This window comes from Elaeis guineensis, chromosome 14 (genome assembly GCF_000442705.2).
Source record: "Elaeis guineensis isolate ETL-2024a chromosome 14, EG11, whole genome shotgun sequence".
Classification (NCBI taxonomy): domain Eukaryota; kingdom Viridiplantae; phylum Streptophyta; class Magnoliopsida; order Arecales; family Arecaceae; genus Elaeis; species Elaeis guineensis.
This window is the reverse complement of record NC_026006.2, coordinates 60,375,979-60,395,423: the sequence shown is the minus strand read 5'-3', so window position 1 is coordinate 60,395,423 and position 19,445 is coordinate 60,375,979. Positions and strand designations below refer to the sequence as shown.

Here is a 19,445-nt window from a genome sequence, read left to right as displayed (position 1 = left end):
AGATAACTCCAAAAGTTGTAGGGGTATAACGATAAAATTCCGTACGATGGCTCAAAAAATAGGCTAAGCAAAACGTAAAGCGGTCAGCAGTTAGTAATAAGACATACAGACATGCATAAGAAAGGAGAGACTTGGAGAGGAAGAACGGTTACAGGAAAAAGGCAGCAAATCCCCAAAAATCTTTAGTAGAAATGTTGATAAAAATAGTCAGCGAAATCGTGAAAAAGATTAATAATAACCACACCATGGTAACTGACAAAAAGGAACGAACAAAACAATGTGCAGTGACAGGAAACGTTTTGATCTTGAAACAATGTCGCGCACTAGTTCCAGACTTCTATAGACTTATTTGACTATTATAGCATACATATAAGACAATAGATTCACAAACCGGCAGCATTCAGTGAATTTTCCAAGCTTCCAAGCTCCTTTCAATATGAGGACACAGACTTCGATCCAGGATTCTGGAGACAACGATACATGCATTCACATGCAACAATCTTGATGTAAACCCACCACTCTTTTCCGACCATCGTTAGGGAGCTTCTTCCATTCTGTTGCACATCTAAGTTTTTCATGCTCAACAACAGACAATACGTATACACAATTGTCAATAGTGGAACCAATGCAACATCTCTGTGGACTGTGATCCATGTTCTTGCATAAGAGCCTTAGATCCAGAATGGTACAAAATGTTGATTGAGAGTGGCAAAAGCATGCATGAGTATATTCACATTGTTATGCAAACAGATAGCCGTGGCTACAATTTAGTCACGGTCACTATGTTTGGGTGGCTTTGCTAATAATAACTGAGGCATATTCAGCAATGGTTACATCAGGCGACCGCTTTAGCTGAGCAAGATGAGGGAATAACTCAGAAGAGTGGAGAAAGCATCTGCAGATAGAATGATCACACATTTTACGTAAAGCAAATAGAACGATCTTAAGAGGCGACTCATTGAGAGCATCGCCTCTGGTCGGGCTCAATGCTGCAGTGGAATAGTTGCTAACCAGCTTTAATAAAGCCTGAGAAAAACACAAGGCCAAAGAGAGTGAGAGAAGCATGCTCAATATTGTAATAAGAAGATTAAAAGTATGAAATTGTTCGAGTGTATCATTATAACTGATATAGGTATTTTGCAGCCGAGCTGTCATGTTGTGGCCCCAGGGCAACCTAGAATTAGAGCACTATGACTAAGATGGTAATTATCCACAACACATGTCAACCAGATCAACTAAACTATGTGAAGGTTAGTAGATGACTATCATAAATGTCTTTAAGATGTCAAAAAAAAACTCAACACAATCAGGAAAAAAGAGCCACCACTATGGACGAACCTGCATGGCACCTTGGGAGATGACGTCTTCACAAAGAACACTAGAATTTCGCACAAGGTTACTGAGTGCACCAGCAGCATTGGCTTTGGTTTTATCTTCCTCAGCAGAGAGTAAAAGTTTTGTAAGCTGAGGTATGGATCTTCTGAGCTTTTCATATAGAACATCATTGTGGTATGCAGCATTTCCAACCTGGAAAAAAGCAGCCGTAAGCTAAATGTGACCAGATAACATTATAAGCATGTCCCTATTAAGAAACAAAGTTAATAATAAAAAACCAGAATAAAGCATCAATTCTTGAGTTAGCATGCAGTTAATGTTGCCAGTTAAACCAATCTTAAAGATTTTCTGAGGCATTTCTGTCTTCTCTATGTTTTACTTCCAATACACACAAGTTGTTTTTATTGGCACAAAAGCAATTCTGATAGAATCTTACAGCAAAACATGCAAATTTTCGAGTGCGTTTGTCAGCGTCAGAACATCTATCAATAAGGAGATCAATGATGCCATGCCTTGCCTGGCAAAAAAAAAAGAGAAAGAAAAAAGAAAGAAAAAAAAGAAACAGTATATCAACAGATGAGCATTATTTGTGAAAAAAATGTTTGCCAATAAGCAACAATCTACATAATAAATCTTACAAGTGAGATGTAAAAATAGGGACTGTGGCGGCACATATTTCCAATAGCACTGCAAGCTTTTGCACGGATATCAGCATCAGCATTGATTAGGAAATCTTTCAGAAACTCTAGCAAGCCTGCCTTGTCAATGGGTTCGTAAAAATCCTGCAACAATAAATCAAAACCCATTTTATTGATAGTGCAATATATATAAAGATTGTGAAAATCACCAGTGCCTTCTTATTTGTAGGCTTATGAGCATAAAATTAAACTCATTGCTTCTGGTAATTTTTTCGTTCTTTTATTTGTCAAAAATCTTTTATGACCCATGCCATATATAAGAAATTCAATAGCATTCGAGACTAGACAACTGAGACAAATGGTTAGAAATAACATTTCTCCCGACGGGCAACCATAAAAAGAGCTAAAGTTTGGACCTTTGACATTCGAGCAAGATCAGAAATTATCATTAGGAAGTCGAGAACAGCATCCTTTGGAACTGAACTGTCAAGCAGTTTTCTCACATTGTCTGGATTTAGAAGACCTTCTTTAAGAAGCTGCAAAGCAAGTGGACGGTAGCCCACCATTTTTGCAATGATAGCTACAGACCTTGCGATATCTTTCAAGTCAATATATTCTAGGCCCCTAAGAATGCATGCAGGGAATCCAACCTGAAAGTCAAACATCTGTTAGAAAAACAAATGTTGAAAACAGCAAGTGTAACAACAGTGAAAGCTTTGAGACCACCTCCACAAGAATTTGAACATACTGAGGCATATGTGCCTCAATTGCTCTTAACATTTCCGCATTATCCACTCCTATTCTCCCACCAGGTGACCCAACATTTAGAAGGAAACCGCTGTTGATGGATGCAGATGTTGATGGCATGTTGGGAGAGTTCTGTACTGCAACAAATGGAAATGCCAAAAGATCAACCACTGCATTTATTAGATCTCTAACTCCATTGTTTCCACCACCAAGCCCTCTCCAGCTTTTTATTGCCTTGAGGTGTGCATCAGACATCAAGTCAGTTATGAGCTTTACATGTTCTCTCCTAAACAAGATATCACGGAAAACACTGCTGCAGAGGCAATGACACAAGGAAAAAAGTGTCCACACTACACCCATTGGTGATAACCCAACATGAGACTTTGCTCTATCATTTCCATCTGAGGCATCTTTCGTAAGCCCATCAGCCAATAAATATATAAGAAGCTGAGGTATGCCATTTGAACATGCTTGTTCAATGGCTAGAGGTCCCCCCCACATTAGCCTTGTTTGTAACAACCCAACACACCCGTCCCTGAGGCCATGCCAATTTGACATCACCCCATTATAATTTGCTCGTGCTTCGCTGTCACTTGATAACCAAAGTTTGAGGGTGGTACGCAATGTTGCCATGGGAGGAAATAAAGCCAGAGCTGTTTCAGAAATACAAGACTTTGAATGTCCCCCATTTTCAAGGGATAAAAGAAATGACAGTGCCAGCATAGCTGATGCATTGTGTGGTTGAATGGAGTTTGTCACATTATCATCAGATGAAGATAGGTGTGCAAGGACTGAAAGCCGTGCTCGCTGTTTTTTCTGGGAATTAGTAAGAATATTTGATGCTGAACATTTTCCATCTGACCTCAAACAATTAGCAATTGTCGCCAAGGCAAGGCAACAGTGGAGCACAAGGGCACGAGGATTAGATAATTTACATTTTTGGTTATGCGTTTCTCCTGACTCTTTGTTTAAGTATGATGCACAAAGAGTTAATAACGAAAACATATCTGATATAATGGTTCCATCTCCAGCCACATCCATTTCATTAGCAGCAGTCAAAGAATTTGGCAAACCACACAGCACATTGCAGACTGAAGTGTTTGATAGACAAATCCTTGACATAAGCTGAAAAGCAATGGTTACAAAGAAATATGAGAAATGTCAAAATATCACATGAAAAATTAAAGCTTTCAATAGTCTACAACTTCAGTTGATAATAACTTCACAGAGTTAAATAGCAAAGCTTCTACTTTCCAAGGTCTAAAATATTATAAATATTCGCAGATCTCAAAAATACGTAGCGGTAAGTCAAATATTTAGTATTACACAACAGATTTGTAGATAATATAAAACAGCAACGCATATTGTAAATTCAATGGTTTTGTAACTATATGGGTATATGACAAAGTGTGTGGTTACTTGAGTACATAGATCAGAGGTTTTTGTATAAGTCCAATCAAAGTTCACCGTCTCAATGCTGGACCTCATACTAATACCATCCTATTACAATATTGGTATGTGGTTCAATAACGTATGAGGCAGCATACAGAGTGTTGGTACAACACAAGACAAAATACCAGTTTGGTACTAGTATGGTACATTACCAACCAGCGGCACACCTTGAGTCCAATTAATATCCTTTTAGATGGGTGATTACAATTATGTAAATTTAAAGTATGTAATATAAAAAAATTAGAGAGAGACCTGAAGAGCAGCATGTAGTGCAGATTCTAGACCATTGTGAAAGCAGTAATAAATAGCAAGCTGCACAGGCTTCGATTCAAGAAATAATTTTACAATCATCTCAATTATTTTAGCTGATTCTGTATCAATCCATAAACCATGTTCATGTGTCTTGACATCAGGCTGAGATAGAGGATGCTGCCGAGAATAAACTAATGGAAAGATAAAGACTTGTCCTTGAACAGAAATAATCTCCAGTGCATTGATTAGATACCAAATGGCTTTGCATGTTTCACATGCCGCTGGCACCATGTTGGAAGTTCCTGACATTAGACTTGACCCAGAAGCTGCTAAACATCCAAGCAAGAGTTCAACGACTCCAGATGTTCTGGCATGATCAACTATCTGATGGAGAGTTTCATCCATGGCTTTTGACCCCTCAGATGACATGGATGTTTTAAGCCCCCAAACAACACGGGATAACATTACGGCAACACATGCAGTAGACTCATAGTGGATCCTTCCAGATGCATCTCTAATTGGACTAAAATCTGCAGAGCAAATTTGAACAAGAAAAAAATATAAACCAATGACCATAGATTTAATGATGATAGTGTAAACATCAGTTACTGGACAACAGGAAATGACCTGTGAATAAAGATCACTGAGAGAAATCCAGTGCCTGCTATAAGAACTTCCAATCCCATTTCCACTATTATCCAGTAGTTTCTTTAAAATGGAAAGACTCTGCAAGAATGAAGAGTAGTAGCATCCACCATAAATTGGTCCACATCTCCTTATACATAGTTATAGATATATTGTACTATATATACCAAAACCCATCATCATCATGGAATGTAACAGACGACCTAAAGTGCACATTATATTTAGTGTACGAGAGTCCTAATTTAAAGAGGGTTTAGAAAGACCTTCACTGCTAAACCATGAGCATCAGAAAGCTTCAGTTTGACAATGGCAGCTGTAAATTCAAGAAGAATGCATATCATTTCATCTAATGCTGCACAACTTTGATGTGCACCAGCAGCAAGCAAATTGGTAAGAATTCTGAATGACTGATTTACAGAATCAATATTCAAATCCCTGTAAAGATTTTAAAAGTCGATCAGAATTGATTAGAATGAAACAGGCTAACTAACATAAAACACATAACCATAACTATAACCATCTAGGCTTTTCCCAACTATTTAGGTTGGGCATTATGGATCCTCATTCAACGAGTATTCAACATAATGAAAATACAATTATTTAAAAAGGTAATCATTTGCTGGAGAAAAGACCCTCTATGCAGGACTAAGACTCAGCAAGCAATTCGATAATATATTGATAATACACTAATAATATGGCAAAAAAAAAAACAAACAAACAGGAGTGCATTAATACTGAAAATATGCTGGTATGCTTTAAGGGTATGAAAAACATCACTTCCAAATTTAATTTAAATTAACAATCAAATTTGGTTTATTGCTTACTGATGCTTAAGTTACTTTGTCAGGAATGAAGTTGATACCAAAAGAAAAGAGCCAAATCATTTCTGATTTTAATTGAAATGTTAAGATCAAAAACTGACCACAGAAAGGAATTTAAAAATTAAAAGCTGGAACCATGATTCTGCTTAGTCTGGGGAGTCAAATGATGTAAATCAACAATCAATGATCAGATCTCCATCCAGCATAGATTGGACTTTCAAATAAGATCTTGAAAAGATAATTAAAAAACAGATTAGGATTACAACCACAATCATGGAGGTGAATTCACTAAGAAAGATACCCTAAATTTTCTATTGACCCAGACAAAAGAAAAGGGGGAGTGTAAGAATTGGAACCTAATATTAAGTTGTGTTTAATTGCTTGAGGATATTATGCCTTAGGCCTCAGGGTTAAATTAAACAACGATTTATCAAATCAATCCAAAATTCAACCAAACTGATGACTAGAAAAGACATTTATATTTCTAATTGTGCCGTGGCAACTTCATGCCAACAAACTTTGTGGAACCAAAAACTTGTTTGGTTCATCTAAGGCATCCAAAACATGAGCCTTACTGAGATATACCAAACTCATGGATGATACAGCTAAATCAAACTTCCTAATCTTAAACATGGAACCTAAAATACCATGATTAGATTTCAATATTTTTTTTAAAAAAAAAACAGGAATATAGTATATGAAATCTAGACCTAAAGATTCATCTTTCCTTAGATACGTCAAACCAAAACTTTTGCAAGAGATCCCTCATCTATGTGCCTATGGCTAGTATGAGTAACTCGGGTGGGTGAAGCAAGATCCTTTCTTTAGTAAAGCATTAGAACACTTTTTTCACATGAATAAAAAGAATGATCAAAAAGTGGTTCGCCATATGTGGCAATTTTTTACAACATCATAAGCAGCATTATTAGGTTTATTTAGGGCAAATTTAATCCCAAGTCTCATAGGGCTTTGCAATATGCTCATATCAGACATCAAGAGCAATTATTTGTAGTTTCTAATGCATGTAAATTCTGTAGATATTATAGGATCCATGTACACATTTTTAGGACTGGAACTGGGCTCAGGCCGAGCCAACTTTGGGTCGGCTTCAGGCTAGGCCCGAAATAATTCAAGTCGGACTTGGGCCTAAATATAGGGCCTCTTTGTCTTTCGGGCTAAGCTCGGGCATTTCTTTGGCTTGGCCCAGGCCCGAGCCCAAATTTCAGCCCGATCAGTGGCCCGAATGTCCGACCCAAGCCCAGTTCCCAACTCAAAATTGATTTAGCCGAATATCCAACCTGAGTTAGTCCGATCCTAGTCGATTAGCCTACTAGCTTTAGCTAATTGCTTTAGTCAATTAATTGGAATATAAGGCCTAATGCCGTCTATTCATGTTCCGATATTCATCACTTCATCTCCTACTCAAAAAGCCTTAGCCCATGGTCCATGTCCGTCCGAATATCAGGATTCAGGGCGATTAAAATCCCTTCCTCTCTTCGAATCTTTTATCTTCCCCATCAGCCATCGTCGATGCAGTCTTCCATCTTCCCCCATTGCCATCGATGTTCACCATTCATCAGCGCACCTAACAAGCATGGCTCCTACCGAGTCCCCCTTCTTCTGGTCTTCCCTCATCGCCGGTATTCCTTAATTCCTATTCCCTCATCCTCTCAAAATTTGGGCCTAGGGTATTGAAGTAGTCTCCACCTCACCTCCTAATGTGCTACAACCGAAGCCCACACGGACAGCCGATGTTGCTCCCGTCAAACGACCCGACCCTAGCTCATTGATTGGGTTTGGTCGCCAAAACAATGGAGGAAGCAGTCACCTGTGGCATCAAGGGTGGAGATGTTGGCGATGGCATGAGGACACGAAGCCGATTGGGGTTGCCAGAGACCTAGATAGGTTTTAGGATGTCGGAGCCAGCAAAGATGACAATTTGGCGGTGGCGGAAGCATACGACAAGCTCCTAGGCATTGAAATTATGGGCGGTGCCTACTGGAGTATAGGACAATGATGGGGTCGTGGATGAAGGGACGAAGATGCTGCGGGTTCAAGCTAGTCCGATTAGGTTCAGGCCGGGCTCGAGCCTAAATTTTTTAAAAAAATTTAGGTCTAAGCCCAACCTGAAGCCCGAAAAATATTTTGGACTGGACTCGGATCGTAGTGTGGCCCGACCCAACTCGGCCTATTTCTAGCCCTACACACTCTAAAACAATAAAACATTAATAGAGAATTAGTATAAATGCCTTGCAGACATGTTTCTTCATCATGAAACCATCATGCAGAGGTCAATTTATTGTTGCTGCCACAGACTACTGCCTTAGAACGACATGATGAAGCATCTTAGAGAGAAGCACTGATCAATAGGAAATATTGCATTCCAGCAAAGGACCTGACAGGCCCATCACCAGGCAGTTCTAAAAATCTTTCTGTAAAGGATTATATATGATCTTAAAGCAATGTTCAATTAAAAAAAAAAATCCACTTGCCACTTCAGCCAAACAAAGTAAATTCTGCTATGCAAAGACTGTCAACACAATCATTCTCAATGCTGACCACAAATGTTATCCACTAAATCATTTCATGTTTGTGCAAGATTCCAATTATTCCATTCTGTGATTAGTTAATGGTTCTGCTGGTAAGGTACGTAAACTCACATGATAGGCTATAGCTATTACCTGAAAGAACTAGGGGATGTGTTGGACCAACTTTTCAAGGGATGCAGAATAGCTGAGATTGCTTCATTGTCTTGACTAATATAGTTCGCTCCTTTCACTGTACGTGAATTTTTTTCCAGTGTGTCTAAAATTTGGCAATCTGAAAGTGGGCAACAATGGTTACATTGTCATAATATTATAAAATGCAGCACAGTTTTTTCATATTAGAACTTAATACTATTATTATGTGCAGTTTAGTGTCATTTAGCAAGTAGGCTACATGTTTAAACATACATGTTTTCTCACTAATTTTACTGATCTACATCAAATATAACTTGAAATAACACCACTGGGTTTCTTATCTTCTAAATATCTTACTTCAGCATCTTAGAATACTGCTAAAGAAAATGCATCCATAAATTGATATCAGCACTAACATATTATACCATGATATGGTTGATGCAAGCTTGCAATTTTAGAAGAATTCTGGCATTATATTGATTTTCAACAACCGGCAAACCAAACCAAACAACAAATTTAGACATTAGCAGATTAGTTTTAGTTTCTGTTTTGGATTATATAATTTTGATGCAGCCAAGTACATTTTACCAGACCCAAGACCAGCTATGCCTAAATTAATAGAAATGTGACAAGTAACTGAAGAAAAAAGTCAAGAGGGGTTTGAGAAAACATAAATATTCTCAGGATATCAAATAAAAATTAACTTACGATCAGAGAAATATAACACAAACAGATGCATGAAGTTTCATATTATCATATATCAGCTTTAACTAGTCCATAAGTTTAGGCAGATATTGCAAACCAAATGTTTTCCTGCAACGACATATCATCATAAGCTAATTACAATCAAGCTTTTTCCTCCAAAAGAGGAGAAAAATATTAGAAACCAAATATCCTAAAAGAAATAAGAGAAACTGCATTGATCTGTGGGAGAGAAGAGGGTGGCAGATAGAATGAACAATCGACTGCTACAGGAGAGAGAATCAGCTAGAATACAGCATATCCTGGTCTCTTCCAACCATTAGAGGTATGCGCTTACCGCAGACAGTGTGGATTTTTTTTATCTCCATTTTTCTACAGCTTCAAGCACTAGAATTAGTCCTGGTCAACTGAAATGAGTATCATCCATAGGAGTATATAAATTATCAGAAGTCATATACAAGTCAAAAATAATTATAAGGTTGGACATGCATAGGTTTTTAATAAAACTTGTTAATATGCCATCAAAGACATATATGTAATTGGCATTATGTAGCATGTTAAGTTTAGGATGAACCCCTAGTCTTTTAACTGGTTATCCAATTGAAGAACTGCAGAGGTAAAAGCAACAAGTATATCCACTATCGACTCCACATAGTTGCAATTTTGCATATGCATCCTTTAAGAATATATAAATGACCTCATTTAGAATTCTAATGCACATAAACCATGTAAAAGAGTCAGATACTCCTAATACTTCATCTTGGGCCCAAATTTTTGCATTCCAGTCTGACTCTTATATTTTGTCCATCTTCAATGTTGGAATGAAGAATGCAAGTTTACGTTTGTGAAATGAAGTTCCTTCACAGTCCCAAGTCTCTTACTCTGACATTGGCCAAGGAAATATCTAGAAGTTGCAAACTGTTGTACTCCACTCATATCCCTCATGAGGATCTCCATACACAGAATAAGATACTTAAAGTCTCCAAGCGGCACTTCTAATAATTAACCTATTGGACATAGTCTCTATAATTATCTTCTATTCATAGTTATGAAAAGCTTAAATGCTTGATATGTTTCAATTAGTCACCATTTTACGGATTTTTTTAGATTCATAGTGGCAACAAATATTTTACAGAAAATAGTTAACCAAAATTTAAATTTAATAATCTCTAAAGCAAACACTTTATGCTAGTTTCAGAGTGTTCGCTTACATCAGATAATGCAGTATCACAACTATATGTTTTTATGTGACTCTAAAAAATGCATGTGTAATTTGTTTTAGCTTTGATGGAAGGAAGTTATACATTTACTTTTTTCCTGGTTAAATCTACCTTAAAGTGATGATATTTAGAAATGAAAATAAGTTTCAATATAATGATAACTTACATACAGTACCAGCTATAAGGTGCATTTATTGGCTCTGATACTGATATACTTGAACATTATCTGGTGTTGGCTGAGATATTGACAATAATGAATGAATTACCTTTTTCAATAACAGCAGTTTTGCTTTTATACAGAAAGCATTTATCAACCATCACATGCAACATTCCTAGTTATTGAAACTTATCACCATATTAATGTTTCTACCCATAATTCAGTTTTTCCAAGCTTCTTAATTGAGTAAAAGGTCAAAACACTCACAACTTTGCATTAACATAGGCATACATAATCCAAAACACTAGCATGAAAAATTCAAGTTTTGTGCAACTAGCTTTTGATCATTGTGACAACATGTTCTACCTGATGGAAGAATGCCATCTAAAGCTGGAACTGTTGAAGAAACTTGATGTTGATTGTCAAGTATTGGTGTAGGTGCATCTACTTTACCATCATTTGGGAGATTTTGAATTTTGTCACTCTCATGATGAACAGGAGAATTGTTTTTACCTGTCACGGAGTATGTTATGGGTCTGAACAGTATGTCTCCTGAGAAAAGACAATGGGAAATTTAATATCAAACCTTTAGAATTGGCATTAGATGTTTCAGTTGTCGAAGCAGGAATGATGTTCCTCTCTCCCTCTGAGACAGCTTCAGATCCCCTAAATGGTGCTGGACAAATTTTCTGGAATATAATTGGTAAACTAATAGTTCTTTTATGAAGACATAAAGTAGGTTGCGTCATTGTGGGAAGGACATCATGTTGGAGAGTTCAAATTCATGAAACTGAGAATAAGAAAACTAACCCTAGCATCAAGCTCATCCATGTTTTCTTTGACAAATGGATGTTCCAGTAATGCAGGCCAAGTAAGCCTATTTTGAGGCACCTAGTTTTGATAATATACGTGACCAATGTGAACATTCGGCATAACAAGTAGATAGATCAATAGACAGCTTGCTGTGGGCATATGAATAAAATATTGATAAGAACCTTATTAAGCAAACCCTTCAAGAAGCTTTTAAAATTTGGACTCATATTGTCTGGATATTTTACTGGATCCTGGCATATGGCACAAGAAATAAATATTAGATATCATGATCCTCCACATTAAACTGCAAATACAGGAATGATAAGCAGGTGTACCTTGACTATGTGGCGGATCAGTGCATACACTGAATTTGTATAAAATGGAGGCTGACCAACAAATAGTTCATACCTGGCGATTTTCAATAAATATTTTATTTCCATGAGTGGACACTACATTGTACAATGGAACAATGGTGACATGCCTATGCAACTCTGCTGGCAAGGCCTATAAATACTAGAGGATTGAATTTACTTGATTGTTACCAGAAAGTTGAAGGCCATTACTTATCCACTCATTGCCCACAAGTCTTACCAAGCTATAAGGTAAACTCAAAAAGCTTATTATGACATTTCTTAGTAAAATTTGCTCATGCCAACTCAGATCCAAGTTTTTTTTATTACTACTACTACTACTACTATTATTATTATTATTATTATTATGGCTTATCCAGCATATTGGCATATATCAGAATGATGGAACCCATCTAGACCTACAATGGGCTGTATTTGAGCTTAGTCGCATAAAATGCAATGGGCTATGACTGTCCAATTTTTCCCCTAAATATAGTCACCTTTCATTTTTCATTTAACTTGTATTTCGGGAAAAACATTGTTTTTTGAAATAATTAGCAGATAATTGGACCAATCAAAATTAGCACTGGTACTACTTATTTGGTCATTCATTTTTAATTGTTTATGAGGGCCTGCTCTTAACTCTGTTTTGCATCATCTTCATTTCATCTCAACTAAAATGCATGACTCAAATATCTAATAGAACTTATTTTGTTGTTCAGTTTTTTCAAACATCATTGGATTACATTTGGATCCAAGTATCATTTTCAAATTCTTATGGTTAATTTGCAATCTTCGTAAATCCATTTACCCAATCATGATATCATATAGCCATGAAGTTCCAAGCAACTTAGAAGGTTGTGCAAGTAAAGAGGATCTGGATCCACATTGAATTTGGTTTGTAATCAGTTGCAAGGCCTACTTAGAATCTTTTTCATTGGTCAGAGACCAAATCTAAAATAGATGGAGTTGTACATGAAGTATAAAAAACAATAAAATTAGAATGAATAAGAATCAAATAAAGAACTTTTTTAGCAAAAATATTTCACATACAAAATAACTCCAAGAGACCACAAATCCGCTGTGTGATTGTAGGGTTGTTCCCGCACCAATTCTGGAGCCATGTATAAAGGTGTACCTACACATTCACAAGCATATATCTAAGCAAGAAAAGTTAAAATTACCTTGTACAAGCATGATGCAGATTATTAAAAGAATTTTTTTTTCCCTGATAGAAAGGAGGGAGACCGCCCACTATTATAGCTAGCCAGATCCAAATATTTGGAGACATATCAGCCGAGACACGAATGTTTAGGCAGAGAGGTGTGACCGCTAGTGCAATGCCCAGCTCAAAGATTATTAAAGGCTTGATCATTCAAGAATCAGTTAAGAGCTAACTTAGAAAAATGTCCTCAGTTATGTTGCCATAACACCATCAAGGCCAATCAAACGCTCTCTTCCCTGTGATCATTTCAGTCCCAAGTTTCCAACAACTAAACAAGAATACCGACTCATTCCACTTGTTGTGGCAGCCAAGCATTTGAACTCATGTTACTTTAGCACCACATAACCATAAATATCTACTAAACCTTGTTCTCCATGTAAATCATGTCAGTTTTCAACCCAAATTACTGGGACTAGCAAATGTCTGACACTAAGGATACACATGCCAAATGAACTAAGAATACTTAATTCACTAGAAATTCAAAAGAAGATCATGAAATTATGAATGGCTTACCTTTTATAGAGCGCAGAACTACCGTATTAGCTGACATGGCACGTGCAAATCCAAAATCACAAAGCTGTAAGAAAGAACATAATAGATATGATGGAACCAACTATCTATTCAGCCCAAACAATATTCTTAAAACAAGAAGAAAAATAAGAAAATAGAATTAAAATGAGTTCAAGTTAGCCTTCTAGTTTAGCATCTCGAAAAAGAAAGATCAAGTTCATATACCATTTCCAGAAGTAGGTATTAATACATTCAAATCCAGGAACCATGACTATGTAAACAAGTATCTTGTATGACTATATCAAAGAGAAAGATTAGGGTGTCTTTTATAATAATACAGTTCATGATGAAAATTAGGAGTCAAAAGAAATGGGCCAAAAGGCAAACCAACATCATACATATCACCTGGACTAGCTCAGTAACAAGGAAAGTCAATGATACAGAAACTTAGTTTCTAAATATGGCTTCAATTTTTATTTCACTCCACGGTCAAAGATTCAGCAATTTCAGTTTCAATTGGTCATTTAAACAAAGTCAAAAACCATAAAAATCTGAAATATAAAAATCAAGGAAAAAAAATCTGAAAAGAAATTATGGTACAATATATTATTAGCAATAATCTAAGATGATTGAATCCACTAAGTATCAGTTCTATGAAGGGACGAACTCAAGCATAAATCAATAAATAATTAAAGTATTAAACTAATAAATATGTAAAAAATCAAAAAAAAATAAAAATTTTATTTGGAATGACATCAAATATTAAATATGAAATTGTATATAAAAAAACAACTATGACAAGTTATGAATAGGAACAAATGCAATATCAGTGATCAAAATTAGGACATCTCTTCTGCTTATACAAAAATATATGCACTCCTGCTGAAATTTAATAAGCATTAATTGTTGGATTTGCACATTACTATATAAATGTTACCCAAAGTATGGAGCTTTATCAAATGCATGTGCACAGGTTTAAAGTTCAATAAAAATCAAAATTTTCAAATTTTTATTGACAAAATAAATCAAATTGATTTTTCTAATTTGTGAAAAATATATCTTCCCAAATTTAAAATTATATAAAAAGTAAACAACCTCAGAAGGAAATGTTGCCATGGAAATAATTTTGGAAAGGTTACAGTACCCTTGAATGTCTTGTAACTCCAGATTTACATGTTAGAGGATATCAAAACTCACAAACTCAAGTTTTATCTTGCACAAAATTGCTTCTGATAGGGCAGATCTGCAATCCAAATTTAAGATTGCATTCTTGCAACTCCAAAGATAACAAAAGAAATAAGAAATAACCTCAAAGTAAGGCTGTTAGCCTTATATATTTCAGTTCAGTTAGAACCAATTGACACTCTATAAGTAGGGATGGCTTATGGCTGAACTGATCTGATTCAGTCAAAACTTAATATCATGGCAAAAAATAGAAGTATGTAGTCAATACTGCAAATTAAGCAGATACAATTTCCAGATATCAGCTCAATTCAAAAACAAACTTACCATGAAATTGCTGCAAAATCAGTATCCCTGAAGGATGTGCAGCTCAGATATTTGACATATCTTTTTCAAATGCATGATTATATGAAATAAATGTTGATTTTCTATAGAACAGAAGTCCTGAGAAGTATATTATTAGTCTTGGAAATTTCCAATGGAACTTCAGAACAACCAAAACACACTTGAAGTGAGTGCCTTAAATGTTGACCATTTTTCTATGGATGAAGTAGTTAGAGAATGGTGCAGGCATGTGAGACATCAGGATCTGAAAAAGAGTTGTTAACCTTTTGTTGGAGAGAGACTAAATCTGTGTTTAAGAATCAAAAAGAGAAAAGCAAGAACTTAAATAACATGGCAGAACAAGGAAGTACATGGATAAACTGGAAATTACAATGTGTGCATGTCCATGTGAGGTGTGTATCATACAGAAACAGATGGTAAGAAAGAATCCATATAAAGGCAACCACAAACAGTCCAGTATAAGCTTGTTAAGCAATTATGGTTAAGGACGTTATGATGATATTGCTATGAATGCATATTGCTGTTGGCAATAATGTGTGCATTCAGTTCTTATGAAAACAACAAAAATTAGTCATAGTGTTTCACAAACTTGCCCTCTTTTGCTTACCATGCATGAAAAGAAATAGGACAAGATGCAACATCGAGATCTTATAACAACGCATAAATAGCAAAAGAATTTAGTGGAACCTGTTGACATTGGTGTAAGAAAAGACAAAAAGTGTAAGAAAAGATGGAGAACTAAATTAAGAAAATGCTACCATGCTGCAACACATTATCCACCCAGAAAATACGTCTATAGATGACAACAACTATTCAGAAAAGTAACAAAAGCACTATGAAAGCTATTCTGGATAATAAGGTTTAGGTATCTAAGAAAATAATATTTTCATAAGCATCAATGACAAGGATAATTGTAATTTCAAAAATCAGAAAGAGGGGAAAGACCACCTTAACAACAGATCCTGCCCCAATGAGGATATTTTGGGGTTTCATATCCCGATGGATAATACGATTGGAATGTAAGTAATGTAAAGCTCTAACCTGTGGAAAAAAACACAGAATATTACACAGAGAAACCCAAGTGTTCATAGAAAACTTATGAGGTGTACCAGTTGCTTAGCTATTGCTTGAACTTGTTCTTCTGGCAGGCACTTATCATCCTCAAGAACCTCAAATAGTTCTCCCTGGAAAAGCAAAAGCAACAGGTGATAAAATAGATTAGGTATTGCAATTCCTGGTACCGGGCAAGCATGAGAGAACAAGGACATATTGATACTAAATATCAATACCTGAGCGAATTCTGTAACAACACAAAATTCTTGAGGGGTTTCAAAGGCATCAAGCATTTCAATTATATTTCCATGTTTCAACTTCCTGAGGATCTATTCAATTCCAGAAAATGGTAAGAAGAAATGTTAGCTTCCAAGACATGACAATAAGAAAATAACTAACAGTAGACACTTAGAAGAGGGTATGACAAACTGTGCCACAAAAATTATTGCTTTATAAACTTTCAGCAAACTGTCATGATCAAAAAACACTTAATTTCTAATCAAAGCTTCAAATGCTTTAACCTTGAAAGAACTAAGCGCTACCTATGAGCACAATTTATAAACCAGGTACTGCTATCGAGTACCATCTAAAGTCAGCTAATGTTTTTTCATAAATTATAGAATTTACAGATGTAAAAGTATATTCTTAAAAGAGGCATGAGATTTTACATAATTGTCCTTCATTATCAACTTGCAATAAAGAAATATGAACATCCAGAACAAGCGTTGCAATGAGAGTGAGCTGATGGAACAAAGGATCTTGTGTACTTTTTCTAATAGAATGCTGCAACTATTTTGATTTCTGCAGTTCTAGGTGCAGAATAAGAGTTCAGAAGTCCATTTGGGCCTATATATACTTGTCCAGCACACAAAACATAAAAAAGAGTTAGTAAACTACATTAGCTAAGGACAAGAGATTACCATACTTGCCTTTAGAGGATATAATAATAATTTGGTTACATGAAACCACAAATCACCTTATCCAAGATATCAACTGCAACTTCATTACCATAATATTATTTCCTTTGCAGTGCACCACCTTACTGGCAATTAAGGAAGCCCACTATATTTCAAGCATTTGGCAAATTATTAAACAACCTTATCTCTATTAAGAAAGGAAACATCAAACAAACACAAGCAAGAAAGAAGAAAAGTTGCCAGGAAAAATCAGAAGTAGTGGTATGTAAACAAAGAAGTTGAAAATATTAACTGCAACTTCACTACCATAATATTATTTCCTTTACAGTGCACCACCTTACTGGCAATTAAGGAAGCCCACTATATTTCAAGCATTTGGCAAATTATGAAACAACCTTATCTCTATTAAGAAAGGAAACATCAAACAAACACAAGCAAGAAAGAAGAAAAGTAGCTAGGAAAAATCAGAAGTAGTGGTATGCAAACAGAGAAGTTGATAGACAACAGGACCTATGGGAAAATAAGACATTCTAATGCAAGAATATAAGAGGACTCATCGTCAGTACCTCAATTTCCTGTCTTAAATTATGAATGTCCTTTTCGCTCTTCCCATGTTTAAGAATAAACTTCATTGCAACAGTCTGCAACAAAAAAGAAAAATTATGACAGATTCCACCATCAGCGTCTGGTATTCATCCTAGAGAGAATTAATTGTAACCCAAAAATTAGCAATCACAGGATTCACAGGCACAAACCTGTCTCGTATACTTGCGTCGTCCCTTATACACCTTCCCAAAAGAACCTTCACCAACTAGCTCTATCACATGGTAATCCTCTACCCCCATCTTTCGATCTATCAATCAATGAGGTACTTGAAGCTCAAATAAACTGTACACCTTCAGTCTAAACCAAAATCAAACCAAGAAGTCATAACTTTGCAAAGTGCATCTCATTAACTACATTCTCCCATAAATGTCAAGTAAATTATAGTTTTAAAATTAGAAACTAATAAATAACTATCACATTAGATTCTTTTCTACCAGATAGAACGAAGTTAAATTGAAAAATAAAAACAAAATCACTAGTTTAACGGATAAAATAATGAAATCTAAAACAATAGTCAAGAATATTTAAATTAGAAAAGCTTTCTGACTCCCACGCGGAAAAAATTAGGGTTTTAAACCAGATCCATTTCCGAGAGGATAGGGTTCCTCTAAAGTAGCTTCTCAGACTTCGGAGGAGGATCTTTAGAGAATAAAAGAGGCCACACTGGAACCCTAGAGATCTGATTTCTTCACTCAAAATCCGAGCCAGATCCAACGCTGGCACCAAAAATTTCTTAAAATTTTAGTAGGAAAGATCGAGATCGAGGGGCAAAGATTCAACAGACACATCTGAAGTAAAGAATCAGAAAGATTATAAGCTGGAACTGGAAAGAAGAGCGAGCTTACCTTACTCGGCTCTCGCACGCTCTTTCTGGGGCTCTCGTCCTCCAACGCACTCCTCCGATGCTTTTAAATTTTTGCCCGCCCAGAGTTTCCGCAAAGGGTCGGATTCGGGTCGGGTATTATGTGGATCCGGATCTGCCGTATAACATTTTGTCGTATATGCACAGTTAGTTAGTGACTCGCATGATTGTTATTATTTAATTATATTATAAGTATCTTTGTTAACGGGAATAACCACTGTTTTACCTATTCACTGTCCATCTTATATACATAAACATGATCGAATAATTTCATTTTTTTGCCATTGTTGTCCATTTCTCTCAGTTACAAATGCTAAAAATGGAGTGCACATTGAGCCAGGCCTGCCTGTTGCTCGATAGAGCTTGCTATGAAATGAGTTGGTTCAAGTAAATATTAGGACGGCACCAGGTTGATCATGGGCTTGAAGAATATGGCCTGCCCTAGCTCAAGGCAACCTTGGGCACCAATTTGCGAGCTTGATAGTCTTATCCAAACTTGAGTCCGCATATGTAAAATAGAAGTACTCACTTATATTTTAGTACTTATTTGGTTAGGATACATGAAATTATGAGATAATCTGATAATTTTTAAAAATTACTTATTTTTAAAAAAATTATAAAAAAAATAAATTTTTACTATATTTGATTGCTAAAAAAATTACTCCTAAAAATAACATCAGAAAAGATTACTATATTTAGTTGGAGATAATCTTATATAAAAATATTAATAAATTTTTAATAATATTATTAAATAAATAGTTCAAGTAATCATCTTATTTTCTTAGTCTATTTGTTAGTCATTTATGGCTCATTTATATAATTATTATCAGTATTGGCTATTTCAAATATTAAAATATATCTACATAAGTTAATAAATATTTTTAAATTAATTATACATACATTAGAATATATATTTCTTATTATAAATAAAT

The 19,445-nt window shown here is 35.6% G+C and overlaps 1 protein-coding gene across 1 annotated transcript; it reads right to left on the bottom strand.

Moving 5' to 3' along the window:
* Nucleotides 1–285: 285 nt before the first annotated feature.
* On the bottom strand, nt 286–18,576 carry LOC105057399 (serine/threonine-protein kinase TIO). The gene is given in 24 exon segments (XM_073248770.1): nt 286–792; nt 794–1,026; nt 1,339–1,527; nt 1,772–1,852; nt 1,974–2,117; nt 2,390–2,623; nt 2,700–3,845; nt 4,425–4,954; nt 5,042–5,150; nt 5,333–5,504; nt 8,572–8,710; nt 11,017–11,163; nt 11,237–11,339; nt 11,461–11,541; nt 11,646–11,714; nt 11,799–11,871; nt 12,867–12,951; nt 13,552–13,615; nt 16,024–16,116; nt 16,185–16,259; nt 16,365–16,457; nt 17,612–17,686; nt 17,801–17,948; nt 18,497–18,576. Coding segments are annotated over 23 exon segments (4,050 nt in total). The 5' UTR covers nt 17,891–17,948; nt 18,497–18,576; the 3' UTR covers nt 286–767.
* Nucleotides 18,577–19,445: the final 869 nt, after the last annotated feature.